Raw genomic sequence first — 27,190 nt, forward strand, 5'->3', positions numbered from 1 at the left:
ATATACTGCTCCATAGATTATGCCCCCATATGCTGTCCAATAGTACAATTAAAAAGATAACTTGAAAGTGCCACCCTTGTGAAAACACAAATAAAGTGGTTGTATAATTATCCTAGAGCAGTCAGATGCCATCTGACTGCAAAAACAACCACCTCAGGATAAAATAAAATCTATTCTGCAGTAGTCAGAAAGTCTATATACGCAGAGAATAATGTTGCAATTATAATTAGCTGGTACACAGAAGCGGAAAACCAACCATAGAAAAAGCAAACATCATAATACTGGTTGCATACACAATCATATCTATGACAGAATATATCAATATGTAGACATAAAATAGAAAATAATTGGAACGTTCCCACCAATTTCATTTAGCCATAGAAGGGAAGGAGATGATCCTGGGTTTTGAATCCCACCTCAGAAGAGAGACCGACATTACCCTGTCAATCCCTATGAGTCTAGCAGTAGTCTAAAGCCCCCGTCACACACAGTGATCTCGCTAACGAGATCACTGCTGAGTCACAAGTTTTGTGACGCAACAGCGATCTCACCTGCGAGATCGCTGTGTGTGACACTGACCAGCGACCGGCCCCCCTGCCGGTATCGCTGATCGTCTTGGAATTGCCAGGACTTTTTTGGATCGCTGGTCTCCCTCTGGCCAGCACGCATCGCTGCGTGTGACAGGCAGGAGACCAGCGATCAGCGCGCTGCTAACTAAGGTAAACGTCGGGTTTCTAAGCTGCGCGCAGCGCTTAGAAACCCGATGTGTACCTTAGTTACCAGCGCGCTGGTGCAGGGAGCTGGTAACCAAGGTACACATCGGGTTTCCAAGTGCCGCACGCTGCTTAGAAACCCGATGTGTACCTTGGTTACCAGCTCCCTGCACCAGCGCGCTGGTAACTAAGGTACACAGTGGGTAACTAAGCGATGTGCGTCGCTTGTTACCCTCCTGTTGCTGGTGCTGATCGCTGGTGAAGCTGCCTGTTTGGCAGCTCACCAGCAATCCTGACAAGGTCATATCGTTGTCGGGATCGCCGGTGCGTCGCTATGTGTGACGGTGCCCTAACACCTATTAACTCCCGCCCTTACAAGGACAGTCCACAGCTATCCCTAAGGGCCCCGTTACACATAACGATGTCCCAGTGATCCCACCAACGATCTGACATGATGGGATCGCTGGGAAATCGTTAGGCTGATCGCTGGTGAGCTGTTACAAGACAGCCCCTCCAGCGGTCTGGACCAGCGACGCTGGTTTCCAAGGTAAACATCGGGTATTTAAAGGTACTGTCACACTTAGCGATGTACCAGCGATCCCGGCCAGCGATATGACGCGGTCAGGATCGCTGGTACATCTCTAAGTGGTCGCTAGTGAGCTGCCACACAGGCAGATCTCACATCGCTGGGGATGGGGGTCGCTACTTACCTTTCACACTAGGCGATCCTGCGTCCTCCCGCCCGACTCCACGCTCGTTGCTCGTCTCTCCACAGGAAGCTGACGACGAGAAACAGTCCTGGACGTTCTCGCGCGATCAGCGATAACCAGCGAGGGAGACGGTCGTTGGTAAGTATCAGACACAGCGATGTCGCTAGCAATATCACTATAACGTCACAAGTTATAGCGATATTGCTAGCGATATCGCTTAGTGTGACAGTACCTTTAGAGCCGCGCGGCTCCTGAATACTGCAGGACAGTACAGATAGCATAGGGCATATGTTTACATAGCACTTAAGCACTTTTTTCCCAGCTCAAGCTCGTCCCCCGATGATTCAGCTTGAAAGAAACGCATTGGGACGACGTTCTGAGGGAAATTTTTTTTCTATTTTATTTCCCCGGTCCATCGCTGCGCCCACTCGTCTTCCGGGTCCTCTGTCAGTGACGTTCAGGCAGCAGAGGGTGCGACGCGCACTAACTATGTCATCGCGCCCTCTACTGCCTGAACCTCACTGACAGAGGACGCGGAGGACAGAGTGGTGTGCAGCGATGGAACGGGGACAGATGGATATCGCACATACTTACCTCCTCCTGGCGTAGTCTCTGCACCGCTCATTAAAGTCATGAATATGCGCATATTCATGTATTATAATGAGCAGTATCACGTGACCGCTGAAGGGGGGCTGCAGAGACGCGCCGGGGGAGGGGGGGTATGTATGATCTCTGACACCTCTGTCCCCCGGTATATGACTTAGGCCTGTTACACACTTCCGTTTTTGTGTCCGCCAAACGGATCCGTTTCCGTTTTTTTGACGGAAACTGATGCAAACGGATCCGTTTTTAAAAAAACGGATCCGTTTTTTTGACGGATCCGCGGTAACCACTAATGGAAGTCTATGGGACAAAAAAAACGGATCCTGCAAAAAAATGGCGGATCCGTTTTTTTGCGGAAACCAACGGATTTTGACGGATTTGAAAAAACGGAAGTGTGAAACAGGCCTTACGTATAAGGCCTCTTTCACACTTCCGTTGTTGACAATCAGTCAAAATCCGCCAGGTTTTGAAAAACACAGATCCGCAATTTTTTTTTTTTGCGGATCCGTTTTTTTTTCCCCATTGAGTTGCATTACTGGCGGATCTTGACTGATGTTCATCCGTTGGATCCGTTTTTGTGAGGATCCGCCAAATTTTTTTCATCCAGCGGCATGCCTGGATGGAGCATGCAACGTTTTATTAGTGGTTGGATCCGCATTTTCCAGTGCGCATGCCCGGAGAAAGGAAGTCAGGGAGAAAATTAACCCTGAAATCCTTTCTGGCGGAGGAAAAAAAATCTCTCTCTCCTTCTCCTTCTCCTTCCCGGCCAGCGGTTCCTTTAAATTTCCTCATTCTACGGATCCTGTAGCATCCGTTCACATCCGTTAGGAACGGATCCCCTTCTCCGCCTTTTTGGCGGATTTTAACTGACACAAAAAACTGAAGTGTGCAAGAGGCCTAAGCCGAGAGGGGGGACTTTCAGCCCAAAAAAAATGGGCTGAAAATCTTGGCTTATATGCGAGTATACTTTATACAGTACATTTACCATAGCTCTCCATGTAGCATAATACATACTATGTAACAATAACATAGCATATAATAATTCCCCTCACAGAGTATAATACAGCTCCCTCAGAGTATAATACAGCCCCACAGTACTGAGTATTACGGCCACCACCTACTCATTGATATTTATTAAAAAAAAAAAAAAAAATACTCACCTCTCCTCAATCCCCTGCTGCTCCTGTGTGTGCAGTGTGTCTCCGCAGCTGCACTGCATAGCATGGCATGTGATAAAGTGGGGTAATCGTGCCCCCGCTGCGTCAAAGGTAGAAGGGGAATGATGGTTGAGGGAGCGTCATCTGACACTCTCTACTCCATCATTGCTTTCATACTGATACATTTGACGCATGGTGTACCGCTATGGTGTACCCATAGGGGCCGCATAGTGTACCGCTATTAGTGACAAGCCACTGGCTGGGGGTCCCTGTTTGAGCGGGGGCCCTAGGCAAATGCCTACAAGCTTACAATCTATGAGGAAATGGGGGAGACATGAAAGGTAAATGTAGATTATAGTCAGTAGTGAACAGCCCACTGAAGAAGGATGTGCAGCCTTAATTTTGTACATCTTTGGTCTGCTTGTGTGCCAAAAGGTTAAATGGATTATGGCAACTACTGGCGTCTATGGATTTCAGCTATAATTTGTGCCAGTTCTCTGGCATAATTGTAGTACATCTGACAGTTTTGGTTGGGCACTCCCCTTCCACTCACTTCTTAGAACAAAAATAAAAAGGTTGCTACAAAAATAACAAAAAAGTAGCAAAGTAAAAAATAGTTACAATTATTTTTTGCGCAATCGTGACATGGGTGTATGAGTTGAAACTTTTTTTTTTTTTATTTTTGCTTTACTCCAGAAGGCTGGCATACATACAGTGACGAGTTCCCACTTATCTATTTTGGGCAATTTCTGAATTTTCTAATATTCAAACTTGTAATCTTGAGTGTAAGAAATGTGCTACGTAGTTGCATTGTGTTATTACCCTTCATGTAACTGGTGGTAGCTACAAGACAGTAATTATAGGTGGCTTTAATCGCCTGAATCCATGGGATGTTTAGAGCTGGCAGGATTGATAGTGCACACTTTTGTATTATTCGCCCATACATTCGTTAGGATCTGTTTCATGACGGAGCGTAAATGACATTACATTTATTTGCTTACATTGGGCTTCTCAGAGCAGACACAGAAATTCATGAACACATTGCCTACTAACATTTTTTTTTGCAAACCATAAGCAGAGGAATTAGGTTACTGTATATGTTCAGACAGGAAGAGGAAATGCCACGTTTGTTTTTCTTTAAATTACTACAGCAAATTAGATATTTTTATGCCCTTTTAAGATGGAAATTCCATGTTAACGACTGTAGATTAGCAAAAATGTCAGATTTTCTTCTCCCCACTTATCTCGGCTCCTGAATAAATGTAGGATTGCCAGAGGCTCCTTTTTTTGAGGTATGGTCTAAATTTACGTGAAATATCAGATTACGAGTGTCTGAAGGTACATGTCATAGATAATTCAGTTCATATGAACTACCTTTCAGACTATACAGGATCTGCAATCAGTACTTATTTACCCGATGGAAGCTTAGGTCAATGGAAAATCTACTCTGCGTTTCAGCAGTCCTGTACAAATCTTTCATTTCGCCCTCTCCTATCATTTGTTCTCGTTTTTTTTTTTTTCTTTCTCAGTGTTTTTAGAATTTAAAAACAATTAGTGATGTAAGGATTTCCTTCAACCGTTGCTGGAAAGAATTAACTAGAAATTATTTTTTGTTCATTTGTAAATTTATATTTTCCATATGTGAGGCTTAAAAATGATATGTGTTCTGGTACTGGATATCATATTGGCCTGTGATCAGCAACGGGGATGGATTCAATCGTATCTTCACCATTTATATTCATTAGCCAACATGCTCCAAGATTTGTAGATTTTTTTTTTCTGTACTTTGCGTTAAATAAATCTCCTTTATACAGTGCTACATAAATTGTATTAAAGGGGGTCGGTGACCAGATTGCAAAGCATACATTGTTAAATAGATCTTTTAAACCCATGTGTACTTTAAAATACAAGTCAAAATGGCTATATATGGCTATATAATTCTGACGTTAAAGGAAATCTGTCAGCAGGTTTTATGAGATGTAATCTGAAAACAGCAGGAGATAGAGGCTGACACACAGATTTCAGCGATGTTTCACTTATTACACTTTGTGCTGTTTTCTTACAATGAAGGTTTTATCGCCAAGAGATTATCACTGCGATCCACCCGCAGCTGTTAACATGTTAAATGCTGCTTTAAATCTGACAGCTTCATTTATCATGATCGCGCCGGACACATGTCACTAGCTCCGTCCTTCAGTGCCCCTATCACATGATAGCGGAGGGCACTGATGCCTTGGCATGACAACGCAGGGCCTGCAGGTGATTCCCGTGGTTGTCCTTGCCAATCTGCTATGAGCGCTGCCCCTTGACAGGCATTCATAGCATTAGATCAATTCTGCTACATAAAGCAGGGCTGCAGCATAAGTGATCAGAGGAGCTCCAGGTCTCCTAAGGAAATAAATTGAAAAAAATATAAAGGTTCAAATCACCCCCCTTTTGCCCCATTCAAGATAAAAGAAAAGTACATATTTGGTATCTCCTTGTTCATAAACACCCAATCTATCAAAATATAAAAAGAATTAATCCGATCAGTAAACAGTTTAACGAGAAAAAAAATTAAAAATGCCAGAATTATGTTTATTTGCTCACCACAACATTGGAAAAATGCAATAATAGGTGATTAAAAGATCATATCCACCCCGAAATGGTATAGATGAAAACATCAGCTTGGCACTCAAAAAATAAGCCCTCACCCAGCCCAAGATCACAAAAAATGGAGACGCTGCGGATTTTGGAAAATTGCACTTTTTAAGATTATTTTTATTCTTTTTTTAAGCAAACTTTTTTTTATTTTTTTTTCACCACTTAAAAAAAAATAAAATAAATAACTTGTACATGTTTGGTGTCTACGCACTCATAATGACCTGTAGAATTATAACGGCTGGTCAGTTTAAGCATTTAGTGAACATGATAAATAGTGGAATTGCATTTCACTTTTTTGCAATTTCGCCGCACTTGGAATTTTTTCCCATTTTCCAGAACACTATATGGTAAAAAAATCAATGGTGTCGTTCAAAAGTACAACTCATTCCGCAAAAAAAAAAGGCCTCACATGACCGTTTCCAACTTGCAGCATTTGCTGACCGTGTGCACCTACCCTAAAACTTCATTGTTGGAAAGAGGTGGAAGTCCAATGGTGCAAGGTCGGGTGAATAAGGTGGTGCTGTATAATTTCAAAGCCGCAGGAGCATGCTTCCATTTGGGCACCATGTGAGTTGTGAGCTAGTGCATTGTCTTGCAGAAGACGGACACCTTTGGAGAGAATGCCACATCTTTTGGTTTTGATGGCTTCCCACAATTTCCACAGCAGTGAAACATAGTGTGCCCCAGTGATCATGGTATTCTTTGCTGGGAAATCCATCAAGACTACTCCGGTCTGGTCCCAAAAAACTGTGAGCATGACTTTTGCTTGACAAGGGTTGGGCACGTTCCTTCTTTGGAGGCAGTGATGTCATGATGCTTTCATTTCATCTTTACTTTAGTCTCCACATCATATTGATGGACCCAGCTTTCATCCTGTGTGATCAGTCTGTGGAAAAAGTCCTCCTGGTTTCCATGGCACATAGTCAATAGATCCTGCGAGCATTGGACTTGTTCTTGCGTCTGGAAAGGTGTGAGCAGCCGGGGAACCCAGAGAGCGGATACCTTATGCATGTGAAGATGGTCTTGGATGATTTTTTCCATGGACCCCACACTAATCTTGACACTTTTGGCTAGGTGGCGAATGGTTTCACGGTGATTTTCTAAAATGGCGACCTTCACTTCCTGGATGGTGTGTTCATCAATAGTGGAGTGGGGATCACCCAGGAAATGGAGCTGTTTGCACCTAAGTCCGACCACATTTGAATTGACGAAGACAGTCCTTGACTACATGATATGATGGGGAATCATCACCATAAACCTGTTTCATCACATCAAATGTCTACTTTTGTGTGCGACCTTTCAAGGAAAGGAACTAGATGACTGCTCTGTATTCCACTTCTGCACCTGTAAAAGAAAGACAGTCATCAGTTCAGAGTTGAAAATTGGCACGTAACCTATAGAGACTTACGGTATATCATTACACATGTGCAGTTTAAGCATCTTGTGATGAATAGAAGTGGGTCAGGGGAAATCTTTAATGAACGACCCTCATATCTAGAGCCTGAGATTGCAGATATAAGTAACCAATACACTAGATAAAGGATTCTCAAACTTATTACCATGAGGGGGTCCCATGTTTCACTCTCAGTGAACCATATGGCCAGAATTCCTGCCCAGCACCATTTTCTGTCTTATATGCATTGACTGCATTGTGGAAACCTAATCATACTATACTGTAAAAGTGATCTACTGTGTCCTGAAAATTTCCAGTATTCCAGGATAAAATGTTTTTGGAAAAAATAGTGTAGCTGTATTAACACTGGTGTTTCATATGTCTGAAACGGAAGATTGTGAAATTTGCAAATTTATTAAGGATCTTCACCGCTTAAAAAATATTTGCAAGAGAAGAATGAGTGACATCACTTTCCTGTATTTTTTTTTTTTTTTTTTTTTTACATCAACATATGAATTTTAACTCTCAAAGCAATGGTGACGTGCATCCATAACATTTTGATAGTGAAATGTTTTCTCATTTTCAAGATCCCATTGTAACCCCTTATCAACCAGAGCCATAACTTTTTTTATTTTTCGGTCAATATGACCATATGTGGGCAGGGTATTTCAGTTTTTTAATTTCTGGTTTTTGCTCCCCTTCTTCCCAGAGCCATAACTTTTTTTTATTTTTTCGGTCAATATGACCATATGTGGGCTTGTTTTTTGCGGGACAATTTGTACTTTTGAACATCACTATTGGTTTTAATATATCTTGCAAAGTAAAATGGGAAAAAAAATTCAGGGTGTGGAGAAATTGTAAAAACAAAGTGCACGGGGTGGCACTCATAGCAATCTGGCAATGATAACCATAGCGGTCTGCTGCAGACCTCTGGTTGTCATGCTGACCCATGACTATAGACATCTTAGGAAGGTTGGTCCTAAAGACAGATTTCCTTTAACACAAGACTAAAAAGTGACTTGCAGAAAACATGAGCAAATCCTTATTGAAAAATAGAAGGTAAATGTACATTTAACAAAAAAAAGTCTTAACTTTATTTTGCAGGTTCCTTCATAAGGAGCCTATTTTTTTTCTTACACGGTGAAGGAGTCAGATGGCATTTTAGGTTTAGTGGTTCTGTAAGTGAATGGAGATATTTTTATTGGCACGGCCACTCTTTGTTCTCCAGACTGTGTCACGCCTTTGATATCGTTGTTAGTGGTGGATTTTCAAAATATAGAAATTTGTTTCACTCCCCCCCCCCCAACTTTGATTACTAGCAGATCTAGAGCTTGCTTCAAGAAAAATCCTGTCTTCTCTCAGTTTCTATAGTTATCTCTAATTGCTTCCAGTCGCTACTCCTAAGGTTGTCTTAACCCTTCGGCAACTATAGCAACTGAATGTTGTGTTGATTTCTTTATTAAAACAAATGGCTGCTCGGGTATGGATTTCAGCTTCAGATTTAAATATTTACATTAGGTTGGCTTCCATATGTCAGCTGAATTTTCTTTTGCGTTGCACAAATGCCACCTTATTCCAATGAAGGTTTGGAAGAAATTGTCTGCAGGCGTAGAGCAATTGGCCTTGCACATTTGTCAAAGTTTTGTTTTGACCTTTACTAGGGTTTAACAGGAACCATAACAGCAATAGTGAGAAAGGGAAAAACTGATTTGGAATTTTGTATAAAGGACACGTAACAAAGCAACCTGAATCAAATTTGTGCTTCCAAGTATAAGTCCTGGGAAATTGCATTAAAGTTGATGAGTAAAATATCTAAAATTACTTACACATTGCAGAAAGTTTAAAGCTGTGTGTGCAGTGGTTCAAGTATATTGACAGTCATATGTTTCAATGAACATTTTAAAGGAGGTGTGTAAGAGAAGATACCCTTCCCTAAGCGGTATCTGGCATTGTAGCTCAGCTGGTAATTAATAAGTAACTGTTTATTATCTATCATCAATAATACATTACATTTTCTGTACGGCAGACACTTCAGTGGCCTATGTTATATGTGTAATGGGCTAGAGTAAAAAATTGTTTTCTGCCCTGTGGTCATCTAGATTATTGCCCCAATTTATCAAAAGCAGTTTTGCCAGAATTCTGGCGTAAATCACTTTGAAAAGTTGCTATGTTTTGCAGCAACTGCAAAAATATTGTAACTTTTGGCATTTTTGCTAAACTTTCTCCCTCCTCCACCGAAATGGCGGGATGTGGGCACGGTTGGTGATGTGATTCCACAACTCATCTAACTCATGACAAGTTGTGGGGTTCGCTATGCCAGAAATTTTACTCCAGTCAGGGACTGAAGTATGATTTCTGGCTTGACGCACAGTGCTCATCAGACACTCCAGTTGTATGAAGAGGCGTGCATTTCGTGATGAATCGGAAGCTTTGTAATCCACACCCACTCATCAAGGCCAGTGAGACAATTGGACAGGATGAATCGGGGTCTTAATGGGTTTTTTTTTAAAGGCTTTGTTGCTTCAATGTATCAAAAATAAGTAAAACAACTTGAACAAATATTCAAACTGCATTTATAAAAAAAATATATATTATATATCCTGTCACCCGGTGCCTACAGCTACTCTCAAACACTGTGTACTCTGACGCTGCAGTTGTGGGACACTCCCTTACATTTGACCACTCGTTATCGCTGGCAGAGGAGTAACAAATGACTACAGGGTCAGACTACAATCAGGTTTGCTTGTAGTCTGTCACCATGGACACTTACGCATAGGTGTTGTGGACACACAACAGTAGGGGATTTATAATCAATTTTTTTCTGAACTGCATTTTTTCTGTTGTAAAATTATTTTCTAGTAATAGCAACCAGGCTGGAAATATATTCAGAGAGGTTTCCCCATCTCCGACATTACGACATATTCACAGATGATGCCATACCCGCTTCAGTGATCCTCATCAATCTTGATAATGGTGCTCCTTAGGGTGACCATTCATAACCTGACTGCTACAATCGCTTCTATGTTCTACAGGCTTGTTTGGCCACTTTCAGCAATCCCATAGAAGTTGGAGGAAGCCTTGTATGTGTGATCACTGATCACCTCTGTTTGCTAGCAGTAGAAGATAGGACTTGACAGAGATGCGACCTCCATCTTTCTGACGTTTACGGCATATCATGTGAATATGAAATATCTGAGATGAGAACCCCTTTTATATAATCATCACCGGAGATGAATGCGGTCTTAGCCTGCATTTCAGCTTTAAAGAGCGACAATGAAAAACTAGAGTCGGTTTGGGATTTTTAGGAGTTATGGGCTTCTATTGGGCATTGCCGTCAAGAACTGAACGTTTCTTCTAAGATGTACAGTTAGGTCCATATATATTTGGACAGAGAACATTTTTCTAATTTTGGTTCTAGACATTACCACAATGAATTTTAAACAAAACAATTCAGATGCAGTTGAAGTTCAGACTTTCAGCTTTCATTTGAGGGTATCCACATAAAAATTGGATGAAGGGTTTAGGAGTTTCAGCTCCTTAACATGTGCCACCCTGTTTTAAAGGGACCAAAAGTAATTGGACAATTGACTCCAAGGCTATTTCATGGACAGGTGTGGGCAAGCCCTTCGTTATGTCATTCTCAATTAAGCAGATAAAAGGCCTGGAGTTGATTTGAGGTGTGGTGCTTGCATTTGGAAGGTTTTGCTGTGACGGAAACATGCTGTCAAAGGAGCTCTCCATGCAGGTGAAACAAGCCATCCTTAAGCTGCAAAAACATAAAAAACCTATCCGAGAAATTGCTACATTAGGAGTGGCAAAATCTACAGTTTGGTACATCCTGAGAAAGAAAGAAAGCACTGGTGAACTCATCAATGCAAAAAGACCTGGGCGCCCACGGAAGACAACCGTGGTGGATGATCGCAGAATAATCTCCATGGTGAAGAGAAACCCCTTCACAACAGCCAACCAAGTGAACAACACTCTCCAGGAGGTAGGCGTATCAATATCCAAATCTACCATAAAGAGAAGACTGCATGAAAGTAAATACAGAGGGTTCACTGCACGGTGTAAGCCACTCATAAGCATCAAGAATCAAAAGGCTAGACTGGACTTTGCTAAAAAACATCTAAAAAAGCCAGCACAGTTCTGGAAGAACATTCTTTGGACAGATGAAACCAAGATCAACATCTACCAGAATGATGGAAAGAGAAGTATGGCGAAGGCGTGGTACAGCTCATGATCCATAGTATACCACATCATCTGTAAAACACAGCGGAGGCAGTGTGATGGCTTGGGCATGCATGGCTGCCAGTGGCACTGGGTCACTAGTGTTGATGTGACACAGGACAGAAGCAGCCAAATGAATTCTGAGGTATTCAGAGCCATACTGTGTGCTCAAATACAGCCAAATGCAGCCAAACTGATTGGTCGTCGTTTCATACTACAGATGGACAATGACCCAAAACATAAAGCCAAAGCAACCCAGGAGTTTATTAAAGCAAAGAAGTGGAATATTCTTGAATGGCCAAGTCGGTCATCTGATCTCAACCCAATTGAGCATGCATTTCACTTGTTAAAGACTAAACTTCAGACAGAAAGGCCCACAAACAAACAGCAACTGAAAACCACCGCAGTGAACGCCTGGCAGAGCATCAAAAAGGAGGAAACACAGCGTCTGGTGATGTCCATGAGTTCAAGACTTCAGGCAGTCATTGTCAACAAAGGGTTTTCAACCAAGTACTAGAAATGAACATTTTATTTACAATTAGAGATGAGCGACTTTCCCTCTTTTAGGGTCGAGTCGGGTTTCATGAAACCCGACTTTCGCAAAAGTCGGGTCGAACGAAATCGGCCGACTATAGGGAAAAATCGGAGGCCGACTGAAACACGAAACCCAATGCAAGTCAATGGGGAAGCAAAGTCGGCAGGGAGTGGAGGACAGTAAACACACCTACAGTGCCCATTTCAATGCCAAAAACATCAATTCTTATTACTGAAGCTTGTCAACCTTAATTTACTTCATAATAGTTACGCATTGAAAACTGGGGGTTATTTGGCTAAAGTTGTGGGGGTTAGGGCTGGCTCCAGGTTTTCGCGTGCCCTGGGCCAAAGAGTGTCAGTGCGCCCCTTTAACTCATACCACAACTCATGATGCGCCGATACGGCACAGAAATATAGGTATAGTACAATGACAAATACTTCACTGCTTTCATGACATGACTGATCTATTTTAAATTGTACAATAGCTCAAAAAAGGACAGTATATTACTCCATACAGTATTATGGCCACCACATTGTGCGCCATACAGAATAATGAGCCCCATATATTTCTCCATACAGAATAATTGGTCACATATAATGTTCCATACAGTATATGATGGTCCCCATGGACGATGCTCCAGTGTATAATGGGCCCCATTTCTAATGCTCAAGTGTATAATGTGCCCCATAGATGCTGCTCCAGTGTCTGATCTGCCCCATTTAGAATGCTCCCGTATATGATGGGCCCTAATAAAGCTCCATATATAATGGGCTCTATTTCTTATTCTCCAGTGTATAATGGGCCCCGTAAATGCTGCTCCAGTGTCTGATGTCCCCAATTTGGAATGCTCCAGTATATGATGGGCCTCATGGATGATGCTCCAGTGTATAATGGGCCCTAATGATGCTCCGTATATAATGGGCTCCATTTCTAGTGCTCCAGTGTATAATGGGCCCCGTAAATGCTGCTCCAGTGTCTGATGTCCCCCATTTGGAATGCTCCAGTATATGATGGGCCTCATGGATGATGCTTCAGTGTATGATGGGCCCTCATAATGCTCCATATATAATGGGCTCCATTTCTAATGCTCCAGTATATAATGGGCCCTGTAAATGCTGCTCCAGTGTCTGATGTCCCCCATTTGAATTCTCCAGTATATGATGGGCCCCATTTTTAATGAACCCAGGCATGGTATGTGAAAAGAGCTCCATGGCGTAATCTGAAGTGTGTGCTGCCGCATCCTTCACTTTTGGTGTGGGTGAAAGACACAAGGAAAGGGGTTGCTCCTGACCAGAAGCCTGCACTTACGCTTCAGTGCTTGCATTTTGTTAAAGTTCAGAAGAGGAGACGATGGAGCTGGAGGCTGTTTCAGCAATGTAAGCCAAAAACAGTTCCTGATGCTCCGGCTTTAAAAGCAGTCTACCTACTCCCAGAAAACAGAGCCTTACAGGCCTTCCAGAGCTATACCATGATGCAGGCTCAACACCTCCTGTCTTAGCTGCTATTGTGTTTTTGGCACTACCAGCAGATGCACCACCATCAGTACCAGGTGGCCCCCCACGCCCACATCCGCATCCTCTTCCACCATTCTTCCTCATGTTTTGGAAAATGGACCCAAAATACCAGCAGATATATGGTACTGTATCAGAAGCCTACAGCTCTATACAGTCTAGGGATAACAGTAAATCTCCATATATATTTCATGATTCATACACAGACGCTCACAGGCTCAGTATTGATTACCCAATAAAATAAAAAGCTGAAAAAGGGTACAGTATCACCAGATACAAGGTATATATAGTATAGTGTAAACATTCCGAATCTCTGTATACATTTCAGGAGGCAGACACAAATGCTCTCAGGCCCAGTATGGATTACACAAGAATATGAAAAGCTGTAAATGGGTAATGTAACACAAGCGTACAGCTGTATACAGTGTTGGGGTAATCTTAAAGCTACTAATGCCAGAGTAACAGACAGACGTTCACAGGCTCATTATGGATTACACCAGAATCTAAATGGCTAAAAAGGTTACTGTATCAGAAGCGTACAGCTGTATACAGTGTTGTCCAAATTTGAAATCTCTGTATATATTTCCGGTGTCACCCTCAGACGCTCACTCAGTCTGGGTTTGACCATAATAAAAAATGTTGTAGAAAAGGTACTGGATAACAAGATAGCAAGTATATATATTATAGGGTACAATTGAAATCTCCGTATACATAGTCCCGTAGTCACTCTCAGACGCTTACTCAGTATGGATTTGACCATAATACTAAATGTCGAACAATGGTACTGTATAACAAGATACAAGCTGTATCGAGTATAGGGTAAAAATTGGCATCTCTGATTCACTGTATATATAGAAGGCGTAAACCACACACGCTCACTCACTATGGATGATACCGTAATACAAAATTTGGAACAAAGGTACTGTATCAACACATAGCAGGTGTATCCAGTCTAGGGGTAATTGTAAATATCCGTCTATACTTCCGGCGTTAGACACAGGCACTCACAGGCTCACTATGTATTACACCAGAATTTAAAAAGTAGAAAAAGGGAAAGGTAGTCGAATCGTACAACAGTATACAGTGGTACTTTTAAATCTTCGTATATATTTCAATCTCAGTAAGCCAGTCCAGACTCTCCACTACTGGAAACTACATGGATACAAGTACAGATGGAAAGTCGAGTGTTAGCAGAAATTTGGGAATTACTCATCGCGGGAAAACCTCCCGGTAGATGTTGCAGAGGCGATGCAGACCCTCAATTACTGTGTCTGTGGAGACAGCGAAAACAGTTCTTTGTGAAGAAAGGATTGCTTTATTGCTGTAGCGTGGATCACATCACCGTTATTCGTCTCCATCAAATTGTGATCACAGGGAGAGATGTAGACATGGTCCTCACTGCCTATCATGATGTGTCTGGTCATTTTGGAGTGCAAAAGACAGAAGCCACAGGCCGTAGGTGATTCTATTGGATTCGCATGAGAGGAGACATTGAAAAATGGTGGCAGGAATGTCACACGTCTGAGACTATCACAACTGTGAAAGGTGACCATAAAGCAGCACTGCATCCGCTTGTAAGTTGACGTCCATTACAAATGGTAGCCATTGATCATCTGAAGGTAGAGGCCAGCAGGACAGGCCATAGCTACATCTTAACCATCATCGATCAATACCCCAAATTTCTAGTGGCCGTCCCTGTGAAGGATTTAACTGCCCAGACTACACAGCGGTGGAGCAGGGAGAGGTAAGTATTGCAACTTGCAAGTGCTGTGGCCATGACCAAGCAGGGGGGGCACACTTGTGGTCGACGGTACTGGCACAGGGCCCCTCATAGTACTCTGGTGTGTCTGATGGTAAGTGGGCCCCCCCCCCCGTCAGAGACACTGTATTGTACTATGAGGGGCCCTGTGCCAGTGCGGTCGACAACAGTGGGCCCATCCACCTGTTCAGAGCAATGGCACTTGCCCGGGTGCGCCAGGTGTTGACCCCAGCTCTTGGGGGGGTAGCCCAGTTAGGGAGGTTTAAAAATGGCATATGTTGATGTGTTGGCTGGACATTCAGCTGCTGCAAAGGGCGGAATTGGGCAAGTCCGAGGAAGAGGAGGACAAAAGTGAGGCAGTTTTCTGGCAACCTATGTCTCATCAGGGATAGGTGGGACAAAATCCTTGGAAACCCATGCATGGTTCATTGTAATGAAGATTAGATAATCAACATTTTGGGTCGACAGACGGGTCCTTTTTTCTGTCAGGATTGATCCAGCAGCACTAAAGACTCTTTCAGATAACACACTAGCAGCAGGGCAAGCGAGCTCCTGTAAGGCATATTGTGCCAATTCAGGCCAGGTGTCCAGTTTAGAGGCCCAATAGTCAAAGGGGAATGACCTGTGAGGGAGAACATCGATATGGGATGAGAAGTAGTTTGTAACCATAGTTGACAACTGCTGTCTCCTGTCACTTTTAATCGATGCAGTATTAGCAGTCGTGTGAGCAGTACTTGAGAAATCATTCCACAACATGGTCATTAAACCCCTGTCTCCAGTGCCACTTCGGCTTTGTGCAGCACGAACACCTGTTCCATTGTGCCCACTTCGGCTCGTGGGAGAACCAGCACCGCTGCTGTGTGCTGGGAAAGCCTCAAACAAACGGTTTACCAGAGTTGCTTGTTAGCCAATATTATCTCTAGGTTCTCCTGTGGCATGATGTTGTGTAATTTGCCTTTGTAGCGTGGATCGAGGATGCTGGCCAGCCAGTTGTCGTCATCCCTCATCATTTTGGCAATGCGGGGGTCCCTTTTTAGGATCCGCAAGGCATAATCGCACATGTGGGCCAATGTTCCAGGTGTCAATGCTGCACTGCCACTGCTGAGTGGAGGAGCACTTTCTGGCAAATCCACATCCCTACAGTCACGCACAAACACTGTACCTGACCTTGGCACGCCCACATGTTCTCTTGCCCCCTGATAAGCATCCTCCTGCCCAAAATAATCATCCCCCTACTCCTCCTCCTCCTCTTCCTCTTCTTCCTCCACCTCGTCCAGGACAGTTCCCTGACCAGACAATGGCTGACATCAAGGCTTCCCTCCTCCTCCTCCTCCTCCTCCGCTGCAGACGCCTGATCCTTAATGTGCGTCAAAGTTTGCATGAGCAGACGCATAAGTGGGATGCTCATGCTTATGATGGCGTCGTCTGCGCTTACCAGCCGTGTGCATTCCTCAAAACACAGAAGGACTTTACAAAGGTCTTTAAGCTTTGACCACTGCACACCCGACAATTCCATGTCTTCCCTCAAAGTGCCTGCCCGTGTATCCTCCCACAAATGCATTACAGCCTGCCTCTGTTTGCACAGCCTCTCAACCATGTGCAGGGTGGAGTTCCACCTGGTTGCAACGTCTATGATTAGGCGGTGCTTGGGGAGGTGGAGCAATCGCTGCAGCTTCTGCATACGAGTGGAGTGGACGTTTGAGCGACGGATGTGCGAGCACAGTCTTCGCACCTTATGTAGCAGGGATGTTAACTCCGGATAATTATTAAGGAAGCGCTGCACCACCAGGTTCAAAGTGTGAGCCAGGCAAGGTATGCACGGGCTTTGGCTGCCACAGAATTACGGCCTTTATCACTGACTAGCTTGCCTGCCTCAAGATGTAGAATGCCCAGCCATGACTCAGTTTGTCGCTGCAAGTAGTCAGCCAGTACCTCCGCGGTGTGTCTGTTGTCGCCCAAAGACATCATCTTTAACACAGCCTGCTGACGCTTACCACTAGCTGTTCGATAGTGGGACACCTCGTGTGCAACACTGCCAGCTGCGGATGGAGTGCTCGTGCGACTGCGCTCTGTGGACGACCTTTTGCTGAAGGTGGAGGATGGTCAAAAGCCTACAGACAACTGTTTCCTATACCGTGGGCTAGGCAGCACTGTTCCACCGCCGCTGTCCCCTGTGGAGCCTGCATCCACCACATTAACCCAGTGCTCAGTGATGGACACGTAACGGCCCTGGCCATGCCTACTGGTCCATGCATCTGTTGTGAGGTGCACCTTTCCACTCACTGACTGTTTTAGTGCATGGACAATGCAGTCTTTCACATGCCGGTGGAGGGCAGAGATGGCTTTTAGAGAAAAGAAGTGCCGACTGGGTAGGTCATAGCATGGGACAGCGTAGGCCATGAGCTCGCGGAACCAAACGGTAGGGCATCATCTCTGATGAGATTAGTTTGGCAATGTAGGCATTCAAACACAGTGTACGAGGATGAGTACTTTCTTGTCCTATTCAGAGTGTCTGGTAGGGTGAGCTGGACTAGAAAGCTGCATATGGGGGAAGTAGCGGTGGACCGGACGGAGTGAGAGGGGGTTGCTGATGGTATTGGTCGTGATGGCCTCGATTCAGTGTTGTGTTGCAAAACCATTGTGATTCCCTGAGAGCTTTGGCCTTGCGACGACACCTCCACATTTAGTGCTGGTGGTGTGCTTAACGGTGGTCTTACAGTGGGGGAAGCGATGGAGCGTTGCTGGCTACCTTCAGTCGTAGCAGGTGCACATGTGCTACCTGAGGTTTTGTAGTCCGTCTACACTTGCAAGTGCATGTTGATTAAATGTCTAAGCATGCAACTGGGATTCAAATTTCTGAGTTGTTTATCTCAGCTAAAGGTCCTTCCGCACTTCTTACAGGTAACCTTTGCCTCATCAGTAGGATTTTGGACAAAGAAGTGCCACACTGCACTCTTCCTTCTATGGTATACATTTTCTGGCCTTGCACGCTGTGCTATGTTGACATTCTGGCCAAGCTGTCCTGCAACTTTTAGTTTTTGGTCAACGTTTTTGGACAGCTACTGGCCTGCCAGATAACCGCTGCTGCGATGTCAATTCCTGCTGCGGATCCTTCTCCTTATCTGAACTATTGCCAGCGCCACCCTCCTCCCCCAATGGATGCCAATCCGGGTCAAAAACTGCGTCATCCATCACCTCCTCTTCAAAGTCATCTGCACCTTCCTCTTTACCTTCCTCTGTGTCACCGTGTAAGGTGGTATAGTATGCGGGAAGGGGCACGAAGGAGTTTCATCACGGTTAGATTCTGGCTCAGACTGCGAGGGCAATGTAGTGCTCTGGGTCAAAGTACCAGCAGAATCATCTAGCAGTGGCTGTTCATCAGTGCACTCCATGTCAGATTCATCTTGGACTGGGGAATTCAGGATTTGACAGGATAACCCAGGCATGGTATGTGAAAAGCGCTCCATAGAGTAATCTGAAGAGTGGGCTGCCGCATCCTTAACTTTTGGTGGGGGTGAAGGACACAAGGAAAGGTGTTTTTCCTGACCGGAACCCTGCACTGATGACTCCATGCTTGCAGGTTTCGAACGTTCAGAAGAGGAGGCAATAGAGCTAGTGGCTGTTTCGGCAATGTAAGCCAAAACCTGTTCCTGATGCTCCGGCTTTAAAAGCGGTTTTCCTACTCCAACAAAAGGCAACCTTACAAGCCTTCTTGGTCCAGACGATGACGCAGGCTCAACACCTCCTGCCTTAGCTGCTATTGTGCTTTTGCCAGAACCAGCCGATGCACCACCACCATCAGTACCAGCTGCTCCCCCCTGCCCACGTCCGTGGACTCTTCCACCATACTTCCTCATGTTTGGGAAAATGTACCAAAAATACCAGCAGAGAGATGGTACTGTATGAGGAGCGTCCACCTGTGTAAGGTGTATTAAAAAAATTAAATCTACGTATATATTTTTAGTCACAGATGTTCTCATAGTATGTATTTGACCGTAATCCAACAAGCAGATATACTGAACTATATCAGAAGTGTACAGCTGTATACATTTTTTGTGTAACTAACAATCTCCGTATATGTATTTACGGAGTGTTACAAACACACGCTGACTCTGTATAGATGTTACTGTAATGCGAATGGCAGATATACAATACTGTTTGAGAATCGGACAGCTCTATTCGGTGTGTGTATGGAAAAATGTCAATCTCCGTCTATTTTTATACGGACTGACACACGCTGTCTCTGTCTAGTTTTGACCGTAATCAAACAGCAGATATACAAAACTGTTTGAAAAGCGGACAGCTCTATAAGGTGTAGGTCTGGCTTGTTTTTCCAGAGTCACACCCAGATAGCTTCTATTTGTCCGTGATACCAGCCGGTACACGGTAGTGTGTGAGTAGCGTACACCACTGTACGGTGTGTGAAAAAATGAACGCTCAGTAACTCACCAGAACAAAATAATAAAAGTTGGAGTGCTTTGAAAAAAGAAGTTTGAACAGCGGTGTGCACACAGCAATGCAGCTATCAGGTAGCCTTAAAAGGCAGCCTAATCACCACCAGCGGTGCTGCACACAACAAAAATCCTCCCCTTTCACTGCACACTAACTGTACAGTGAAAGCGCTAGCAGCAGAAGCAGTTTTTTTTTCTTCTTCCCTGCCTAACGCTCTCCCTATTCAGAATCAGCAGCAGCACCTCTCCCTATTGTAAGATCGGCAGAAGTAAGATGGCGGTCGGCTGTCACGGCCTTTGATACCAACTGTGATGCCACACAAAGCCAGCCAATCACTTCAATGCTCTTCTCTAAGATGGTGGTGGCCGCTGCGTATGTCATCGCGTTGCCCACAGTGTGCGTCCTCCATCATTGGCTGAGAAAAGGCGCTTGAAGTATTATTTGAAACTCGACTTTGGCGCTCTGATCGGCGACCTCATGGCCAACCTCACGCTATGGTCGGGTTTCGATCGACGAAACCCGACTTTAGCGAAAGTCGGCTATTTTTGAATTTGACCGACCCGTTTCGCTCAACTCTATTTACAATTATTTAATTTGTCTAATTTCTTTTGGTCCCTTTAAAAACAGGGTGGCACATGTTAAGGAGCTGAAACTCCTAAACCCTTCATCCAATTTTAATGTGGATACTCTCAAATGAAAGCTGAAAGTCTGAACTTCAACTGCATCTGAATTGTTTTGTTTAAAATTCATTGTGGTAATGTCTACAACCAAAATTAGAAAAATGTTGTCTCTGTCCAAATATATATGGACCTAACTGTATATCTCAAAGTCTTATTGTCTATACATCTATCAAGCATCAAGTGTGTTGAAATGTATTTTAATTAGTGAATTTAGTAATTTCAGGCACTTTTGTGGCTAACAGATGCATACGGTCAAGCACATCACCATGTTATCTGCATAGAAATGCATTAGAAGAAGCTCTGTGACATGATGCCTCATCGTCCCATGGTAGTGTGACGGCAGTGCATCTAGGAACAATAGCCGCTCCGTTCTGAAGCTGTGACCGACCGACACAAACAATGTATGGGATTGCCGAGCACAAAGAGATCCAAATCGCCCTGAAGTTCTCACTACTAAATATCAGACTGCATTTGGAGGAAACTCTATAACAAAAGCTGCTCTTCTAAAGCTTCATTCATCCAGTTTTCAAGGTCATCACACATAATCCTAAAAAACACTAACAATTTCTATTGAATGATTTCAAGCAGATGACTTAAAAACTACAAGGAATTGATTCAGAAATTATATTGGGGTATTGATTATTTTTTTTAATTCTACAAATCTTTATTTATGGCCATGGTGCCACTTTGTAGAATTGATGAGCACAACACATACCCTCTTTTTTCTATGGGTTCTATGTTTCAGCGGAGGAGTCTCACTTATGTGTTTCGTCATCTCCCCCTCTATCTGTGGCCAATACATGCACATTAGTGGTGTGCAGAAAAACCTTCAGCCATCAGTAATTCCCTATCCTACAGAAAGGGGCTAGCTTACAATTTGGGGAGTAATCCCTTAAATAAAGTTTAATGTACAGTTAGTAAATAGTTGTCACCTCTGATACTGTATAATGTAGGGTAGGTAGTGGATTGTGGAAAACGTAATTACTGTAAGAACAGTGGCGTAGCTACTGTTTGTGGCACCCGGGGCGGTCGAAAAATTTGCCGCCCCTTTGGTCGTTGATAATACGGAAGCATCCGAAGAGCCCACACTACACTCAAAGATCTAATTTTTAGTCTGCTACTAACTCTGCTATTATTATTTCTACATTTCTAGACTTTCCTCTTCTTGCAGTTCTCTATATATAGGTGTATTAGCTTGATGATGCTGGATGAAGACCTAATGGCTTTTTTAATAATAATTTTTAATAATGTGACAGAAAAAAAAGCAAAGTATATGGGGAGGAGATGTACGAGGACACGTATATGGGGGGATGTACGAGGACACGTATAGGGGGATGTACGAGGACACGTATATGTGGATATGGGGGATGTACGAGGACACATATATGGGAGATGTACGAGGACATGTATATATGGGGGGATGTACGAGAACACTTATATGGGGGATGATTATTTTATTAGGACACCTGTGGTGTGATGTCTGTGGCATGTGACAGCTGTCTGTGGCTTCTCCCGTACAGATGTTGGTGGTGCATCCTCCGATAATGGCCGCAGTGCACCCAGCAGCCTCTCCCACAAGTCGCCCCCATACCATGCTCCCCAGTATCCCACCTCACCCCGTGCAGTACTGTCCTACCCTTTTCCTCTCGCTCCCAGCCGGGGCAGCAGCACCGCCATATTCTTTCCTCCTCCCGGGAGCATCAATAGGGCGGAGCCTCTGCAGCTGCTACGGTGCCAGGACGGGACAGAAAACCTAGGAAAACAGAGCTGCTGCTGTGCTGACACATGCGCAGAGTGTACACACACAGGTGTATACACACAGACACACACACACAGGCATACACAAACACAGGCGTACACACACACACATAGGTGTATATACGCACACAGACACACACACAGGTGTGTACACACACACGGGTGTATACACACACAGACACAAACACAGGTGTACACACACAGGTGGATACACACACAGGCGTACACACACACAGGTGTATACATACACACACACATAGGTGGATACACACACACAGGCGTACATACACACACACACAGTGTGACTGCAGGCACAGATCCTTTCGCTGCTGCACATGGTGAGACACAGGCAGCCGTGTTGGTGGCACGTAACTGCACACAATGGAGGCAGACACACACCCAGCGCAGCCTGTGATGAGGATGACAGCTGCCTGAACACAGGGCCGCCGGGGGCAGCCGCAGACCACCTTACCCCAGCCCCGCACTCTCTAGCTCACTGCTTGGCTCTTCCTAACATGGCTCCTTGTGTGCATCACATTCCTGGCAGCCGCGCACCATCCCACCATGACAGTCCTCCAGTGCAGCAGGGCTGACGTCAGCTCTGCCCAGCGCAGCGCCACTCACTGAGGGTCCAGGCGGAGAGGAGGGAGAACTTAAGCTGCTAGGTAGCAGGGGTACAGCGGCTCCCGATAGGCGGAGGAGAAGGATGGAGGAAGGGTGAGAAGAAGAGGCTGCATTACCCCCTCACTGCACAGCCCCGCAGGCCGAAATGTACAGTCAGTGAGTCCAGGCTCCGCGCTTCTCCCACAGAGGAGAGAAATCGCTTCTGCTGCCGCGCCGCCCCCACACATGTGCCGCCTGGCTACGCCACTGTTTGATGCATTTTTGTACTTGGTTTTACACGCGTTTCTTATTCCATGGTATGAACAAGTGAAAAATGCTGACACTGAAAGAATTGACATGCTGCAGACATGAAAAATACGAAAATAAAGTATAGAACAATTTCAGAAATCTCATTTACTTTGCTTGTAATATGAATTGCTGCATTTCTACTGTGCAAAAACGTGACAAAAATGCAGTGTGTGAACAAGCCCTTAGGAGATTTTCCATCTTCAAATGTTTTCACCTCGCTGGCTTTCCCAATGTAAAAACAATCAAATCAGCTGTACTCGCCTTCTCCTATTCCAGTGATACATCTCTGCTGCTGCTCCTGATTGTTTACAGGCTGCAGCAGTGATGTTACCGCTGCAGCCAATCACTGGACTCAACAGTCATAGTGTTGTAGACTGGCACAATGTGCTGAGCCCAGTGACTGGCTGCAGTGGTAACTGGCTGTAGTCGTGATCCAGATCGTGATCTGGCTGTAATCACCATAGCAGCGACCAATATCCGGTGCTGGATCAAGGTGAAGGTGACTACAGCTGATTATTTTTACAATAGGGTAAAAAATGTAAAGTTGGAAACGACCTGCAGCGCGAGATATAACGTTCATACAATCTACAGACTCGATTTATAACATTTTTGTTACAGCTGAATAATTCCGTACATTGATGTTTAACCCTATAGGAGGTAATCTGACTAATTGTACATGTGATATATCATTTTTAGGATCCAACTAATTAATGTTTCTTGTAGGAATGGCAAAATTCTATTCAGAAAAATGCTGGTCTGGCTTTTATTGAGCTCATCAATGAAGGAAGGTAAGCGATAATCTCTGATGGGTGAAACAATTCTAAATAAAAATAAATATTTCTATGCATAATGTAACTAGAAAACAATAGACGGCTGTACACAAAGCTCTGGAAGGTTTTCTGTTTTCCACCATTTAAAACTAGTTACATTGTTTCACACTGAGAAAGTGGGGAAAAGCAATCTGCAAATCCATCTGCCGCCCCATCTGTTTTGGGCAACGCAGCTCCACTTGCCGCATTTACACTTCACTGTAATCATCAGAGCATAGGACACAATATTGCAGTTGAAAGACTTGGTGCTGTCCAAGGTGCTGCTTCAATCACTGAGCCATAGTCATACACCAGATAAGTATATCATACAAGTACTACATAATAATATGTAGCGATAACAGAATAACACTTACAGTATGCCTCAGCCGTGCAATTCTGTGTGATCGGTCTATTGATTGAAACATTCAGCTTGTGAGGGAAAACAAACCATTCATGGAAAGGACATCTGTAGTTTTCTATCAATTATATTATGTCATATTAGTATATTATATAGTTTATTACAAGATAGTATATATTCCCTTCCCATTTCTGATGTGGTGCCCCCTTATTCGCTCATATTGTACACAGACTGTGATCACTTGCAGTGAGAGACACAGAAATCCTATTTCCCCATAACCTATCTGTAAATTATGCATTACATCATGTTACTTCCGCTTTGTTTTCTTTTAAGCTTTTACGATCAGCAGAGCAGAAACCATGTATTATTCTGTAAGATACAGCATTTGCTCATAAATTTGATATTAATTTTTTTGTTATGGAAATGCACCAAAAAGAAAAAGCAACAAAATTAGGGGAAAACCTAATAAATGAGCCGGAGCATAATTTGGTATACATGCAATGTCTAAGAGCACGTTCATACTGTGATCATTTCACAGACCAAACCCAAGAAAAAAACAAAATGAGCATATATCCTGTAGTAGTTAAATGGTGATAATATATGTAAATAACATGGGATGCTTGGTTAACACTATTTTGATTTAAAAAGCCATCCTATCGCAACAAGGTGAACCCAACTGGGACAGTCCGATCCTGTCTCTGGTATTAAAACCTTACCTTGTGTCATCCGACCTCACTGTAGATGAAGGCAGAACAGGACAGGAGCCCGAGTGTTCAGACACCTGCCAATGGGAAGCTGTATAGATGGGATGAGATGCCTAGCTCATTTACTGTATATAGCTCAAAACAATACTAGGACAGCATCTGTACCCATAGACTAAAGGCCCCGTCACACACAGCGATTTCGCTAGCGAGATCGCTGATTTTATGATGCCACAGCGATCTCGCCAGCTAGATCGCTGTGTGTGACGGGGATCAGCGACCGGCCCCCCTGCCGGGTATCGCTGATCGCGCTCGATCGTCCTGGGCCATTTTTTGATCGCTGGTCTCCCGCTGGCCAACACGCATCTCTGCTTGTGGCAGCGAGAGACCAGCGATCAGCGACGCTGGTTTCCAAGGTAAACAGCGGGTATCCAAGAACCGTGCGGCTCTTAGATACCCGATGTTTACTTTGGAAACCAGCTTGCTTGCTGGTCCTGATTGCTGGAGGGGCTGTCTAACGATGTCCCAGCGATCCCATCCACGTCGGATCGTTGGTGGGATCGCTGGGACATCGTTATGTGTAACGGGGCCTTTAGGGTCCCAACTGAAATGAATGGATAAGCTCTGCACCAAAAAGTTGTATTTTCTAGAAATTGACCTGCTGCAGATGACTTCTGCACAAAAAAATAAGAAGATACACAGTATGAAGATACAAGTTGAGTGTCTATGTAATCATATTGACCTGGAAAATAATGACACCGGGTCAGTTTACCGCACAATGTCGTAAAACTGAAATCCAAACATCGATTATGCAATTGTAAGTTTTTATTTTCACATCTCAACTCATAGTAAATCAAACCCCCCTTTATCAACCCCTTATTTAAAAATTAGAAAAAAAAATGTGTTTATTTCCATTTTTCCATTAGGGTTAGAGTTGAGCTAAAGGTAGGGTTGGGGTTATGGTTGGGCTTATGGTTAGGGCTGGGCTTATGGTTAGGGTTGGGCTTATGGTTAGGGTTGGGCCTACTGTTAGTGGTGTGCTGGTTAGGGTTATGGTTAGGGGTGTGTTGGGGTTAGGGTTGGAGGTAGAATTGGGGGGTTGCAGTGTTTAGTTACATCAGGGGGTTTCCAAATGTGCCATTGCGCAACCATAGACTCCAGCCAATTTTGCATTCAAAAAGTCAAACGATGCTCCTTCCCTTCTGAGCCCTGCCATGTGCCCAAACAGTGGTTTTCCCCCACATATGGGGTATCGGCATACTGAGGAAAAATTGCACAACAAATTTTGTGGTCCATTTTCTCCTGATACCCTTGTGAAAAAAAAAATTGCTTCCAAAGTAAATTTTTTGTGAAAAAATTAAAATGTTAATTTTTTTCCTTCCACATTGCTTTAAGTTCTCGTGAAGCACCCTTATAACTTCCTAACAAAAAAAATTGTTTCCAAAATTGTGCTGATGTAAAGTAGACATGTGGGAAATTTATTATTTATTAACTATTTTGTGTAACACCACTCTGATTTAAGGGTACAAAAATTAGAAGTTTGAAAATTGTTTTTTTCATAAATAAACAGAAGTAATATTGTAGAAATTTTACCACTAACATGAAGTACAATATGTCACGAGAAAACATTCTCAGAATCAGTGGGATACGTTGAAGCATTTTGGAGCTATAACCTCATAAAGGGACAGTGGTCAGAATTGTAAAAATTGTCCTGTCATTAAGTACCAAATTGGCTCTGTCACTAAGGGGTTAAACAGGTAGAAACAATATTTTACCTCCCAGAAAGCAGCAGCTGTGATCCTTGCTGTCTAGTGTTGAGAATTCCGATACTGCAAATATCGGGTATCGGCCGATATTCGCTGTATCGGAATTCCAATACCGAGTACCGATATTTTTTCAATATTGGATACCAGAATCGGAAGTCCCCATAATGCAATGAGCCACTGTTGTGGCTGTGATTGGCTGCTGAAATGATGTCATCATGATGTGCGGTCTGTGCGCATCATGATGGGGGGTCTATACAGGCCTGTCGGGGGCCTGTGCCGGCTGCCGGTGGTCTGTACGGGCTTTTTGGGGGCCTGTGCCGGCTGCTGGTGGTCTGTACGGGCCTGTCGGGGGCCTGTGCCGGCTGTCGGTGGTCTGTGCGGGCCTGCCGGGGGTCTTGTGTGTGTGCAGGCATCGTCCGATGGGACTACAAGTCCCATCGGGCGATGCCTGCTACAATGAAAGTGATTGACACATTAGCCAATGATGGGACAGTAGTAGTCCC

General features: G+C 44.0%; 1 protein-coding gene across 6 annotated transcripts in view; it reads left to right on the forward strand.

Moving 5' to 3' along the window:
• NBEA (neurobeachin) overlaps positions 1 to 27,190 on the forward strand; it is a 915,436-nt gene that overhangs the window by 482,462 nt on the left and 405,784 nt on the right. For all 6 annotated transcript variants that reach the window (XM_073583206.1, XM_073583210.1, XM_073583208.1 and 3 more), the window contains one exon: positions 23,777 to 23,841. In XM_073583206.1, the coding sequence (XP_073439307.1) occupies positions 23,777 to 23,841 (65 nt within the window). The remainder of the gene's footprint in view (positions 1 to 23,776; positions 23,842 to 27,190) is intronic.

Source organism: Dendrobates tinctorius, unplaced genomic scaffold (assembly GCF_039654945.1).
Source record: "Dendrobates tinctorius isolate UK_male_01 unplaced genomic scaffold, ASM3965494v1 ptg000075l, whole genome shotgun sequence".
In the NCBI taxonomy this organism is placed as follows: domain Eukaryota; kingdom Metazoa; phylum Chordata; class Amphibia; order Anura; family Dendrobatidae; genus Dendrobates; species Dendrobates tinctorius.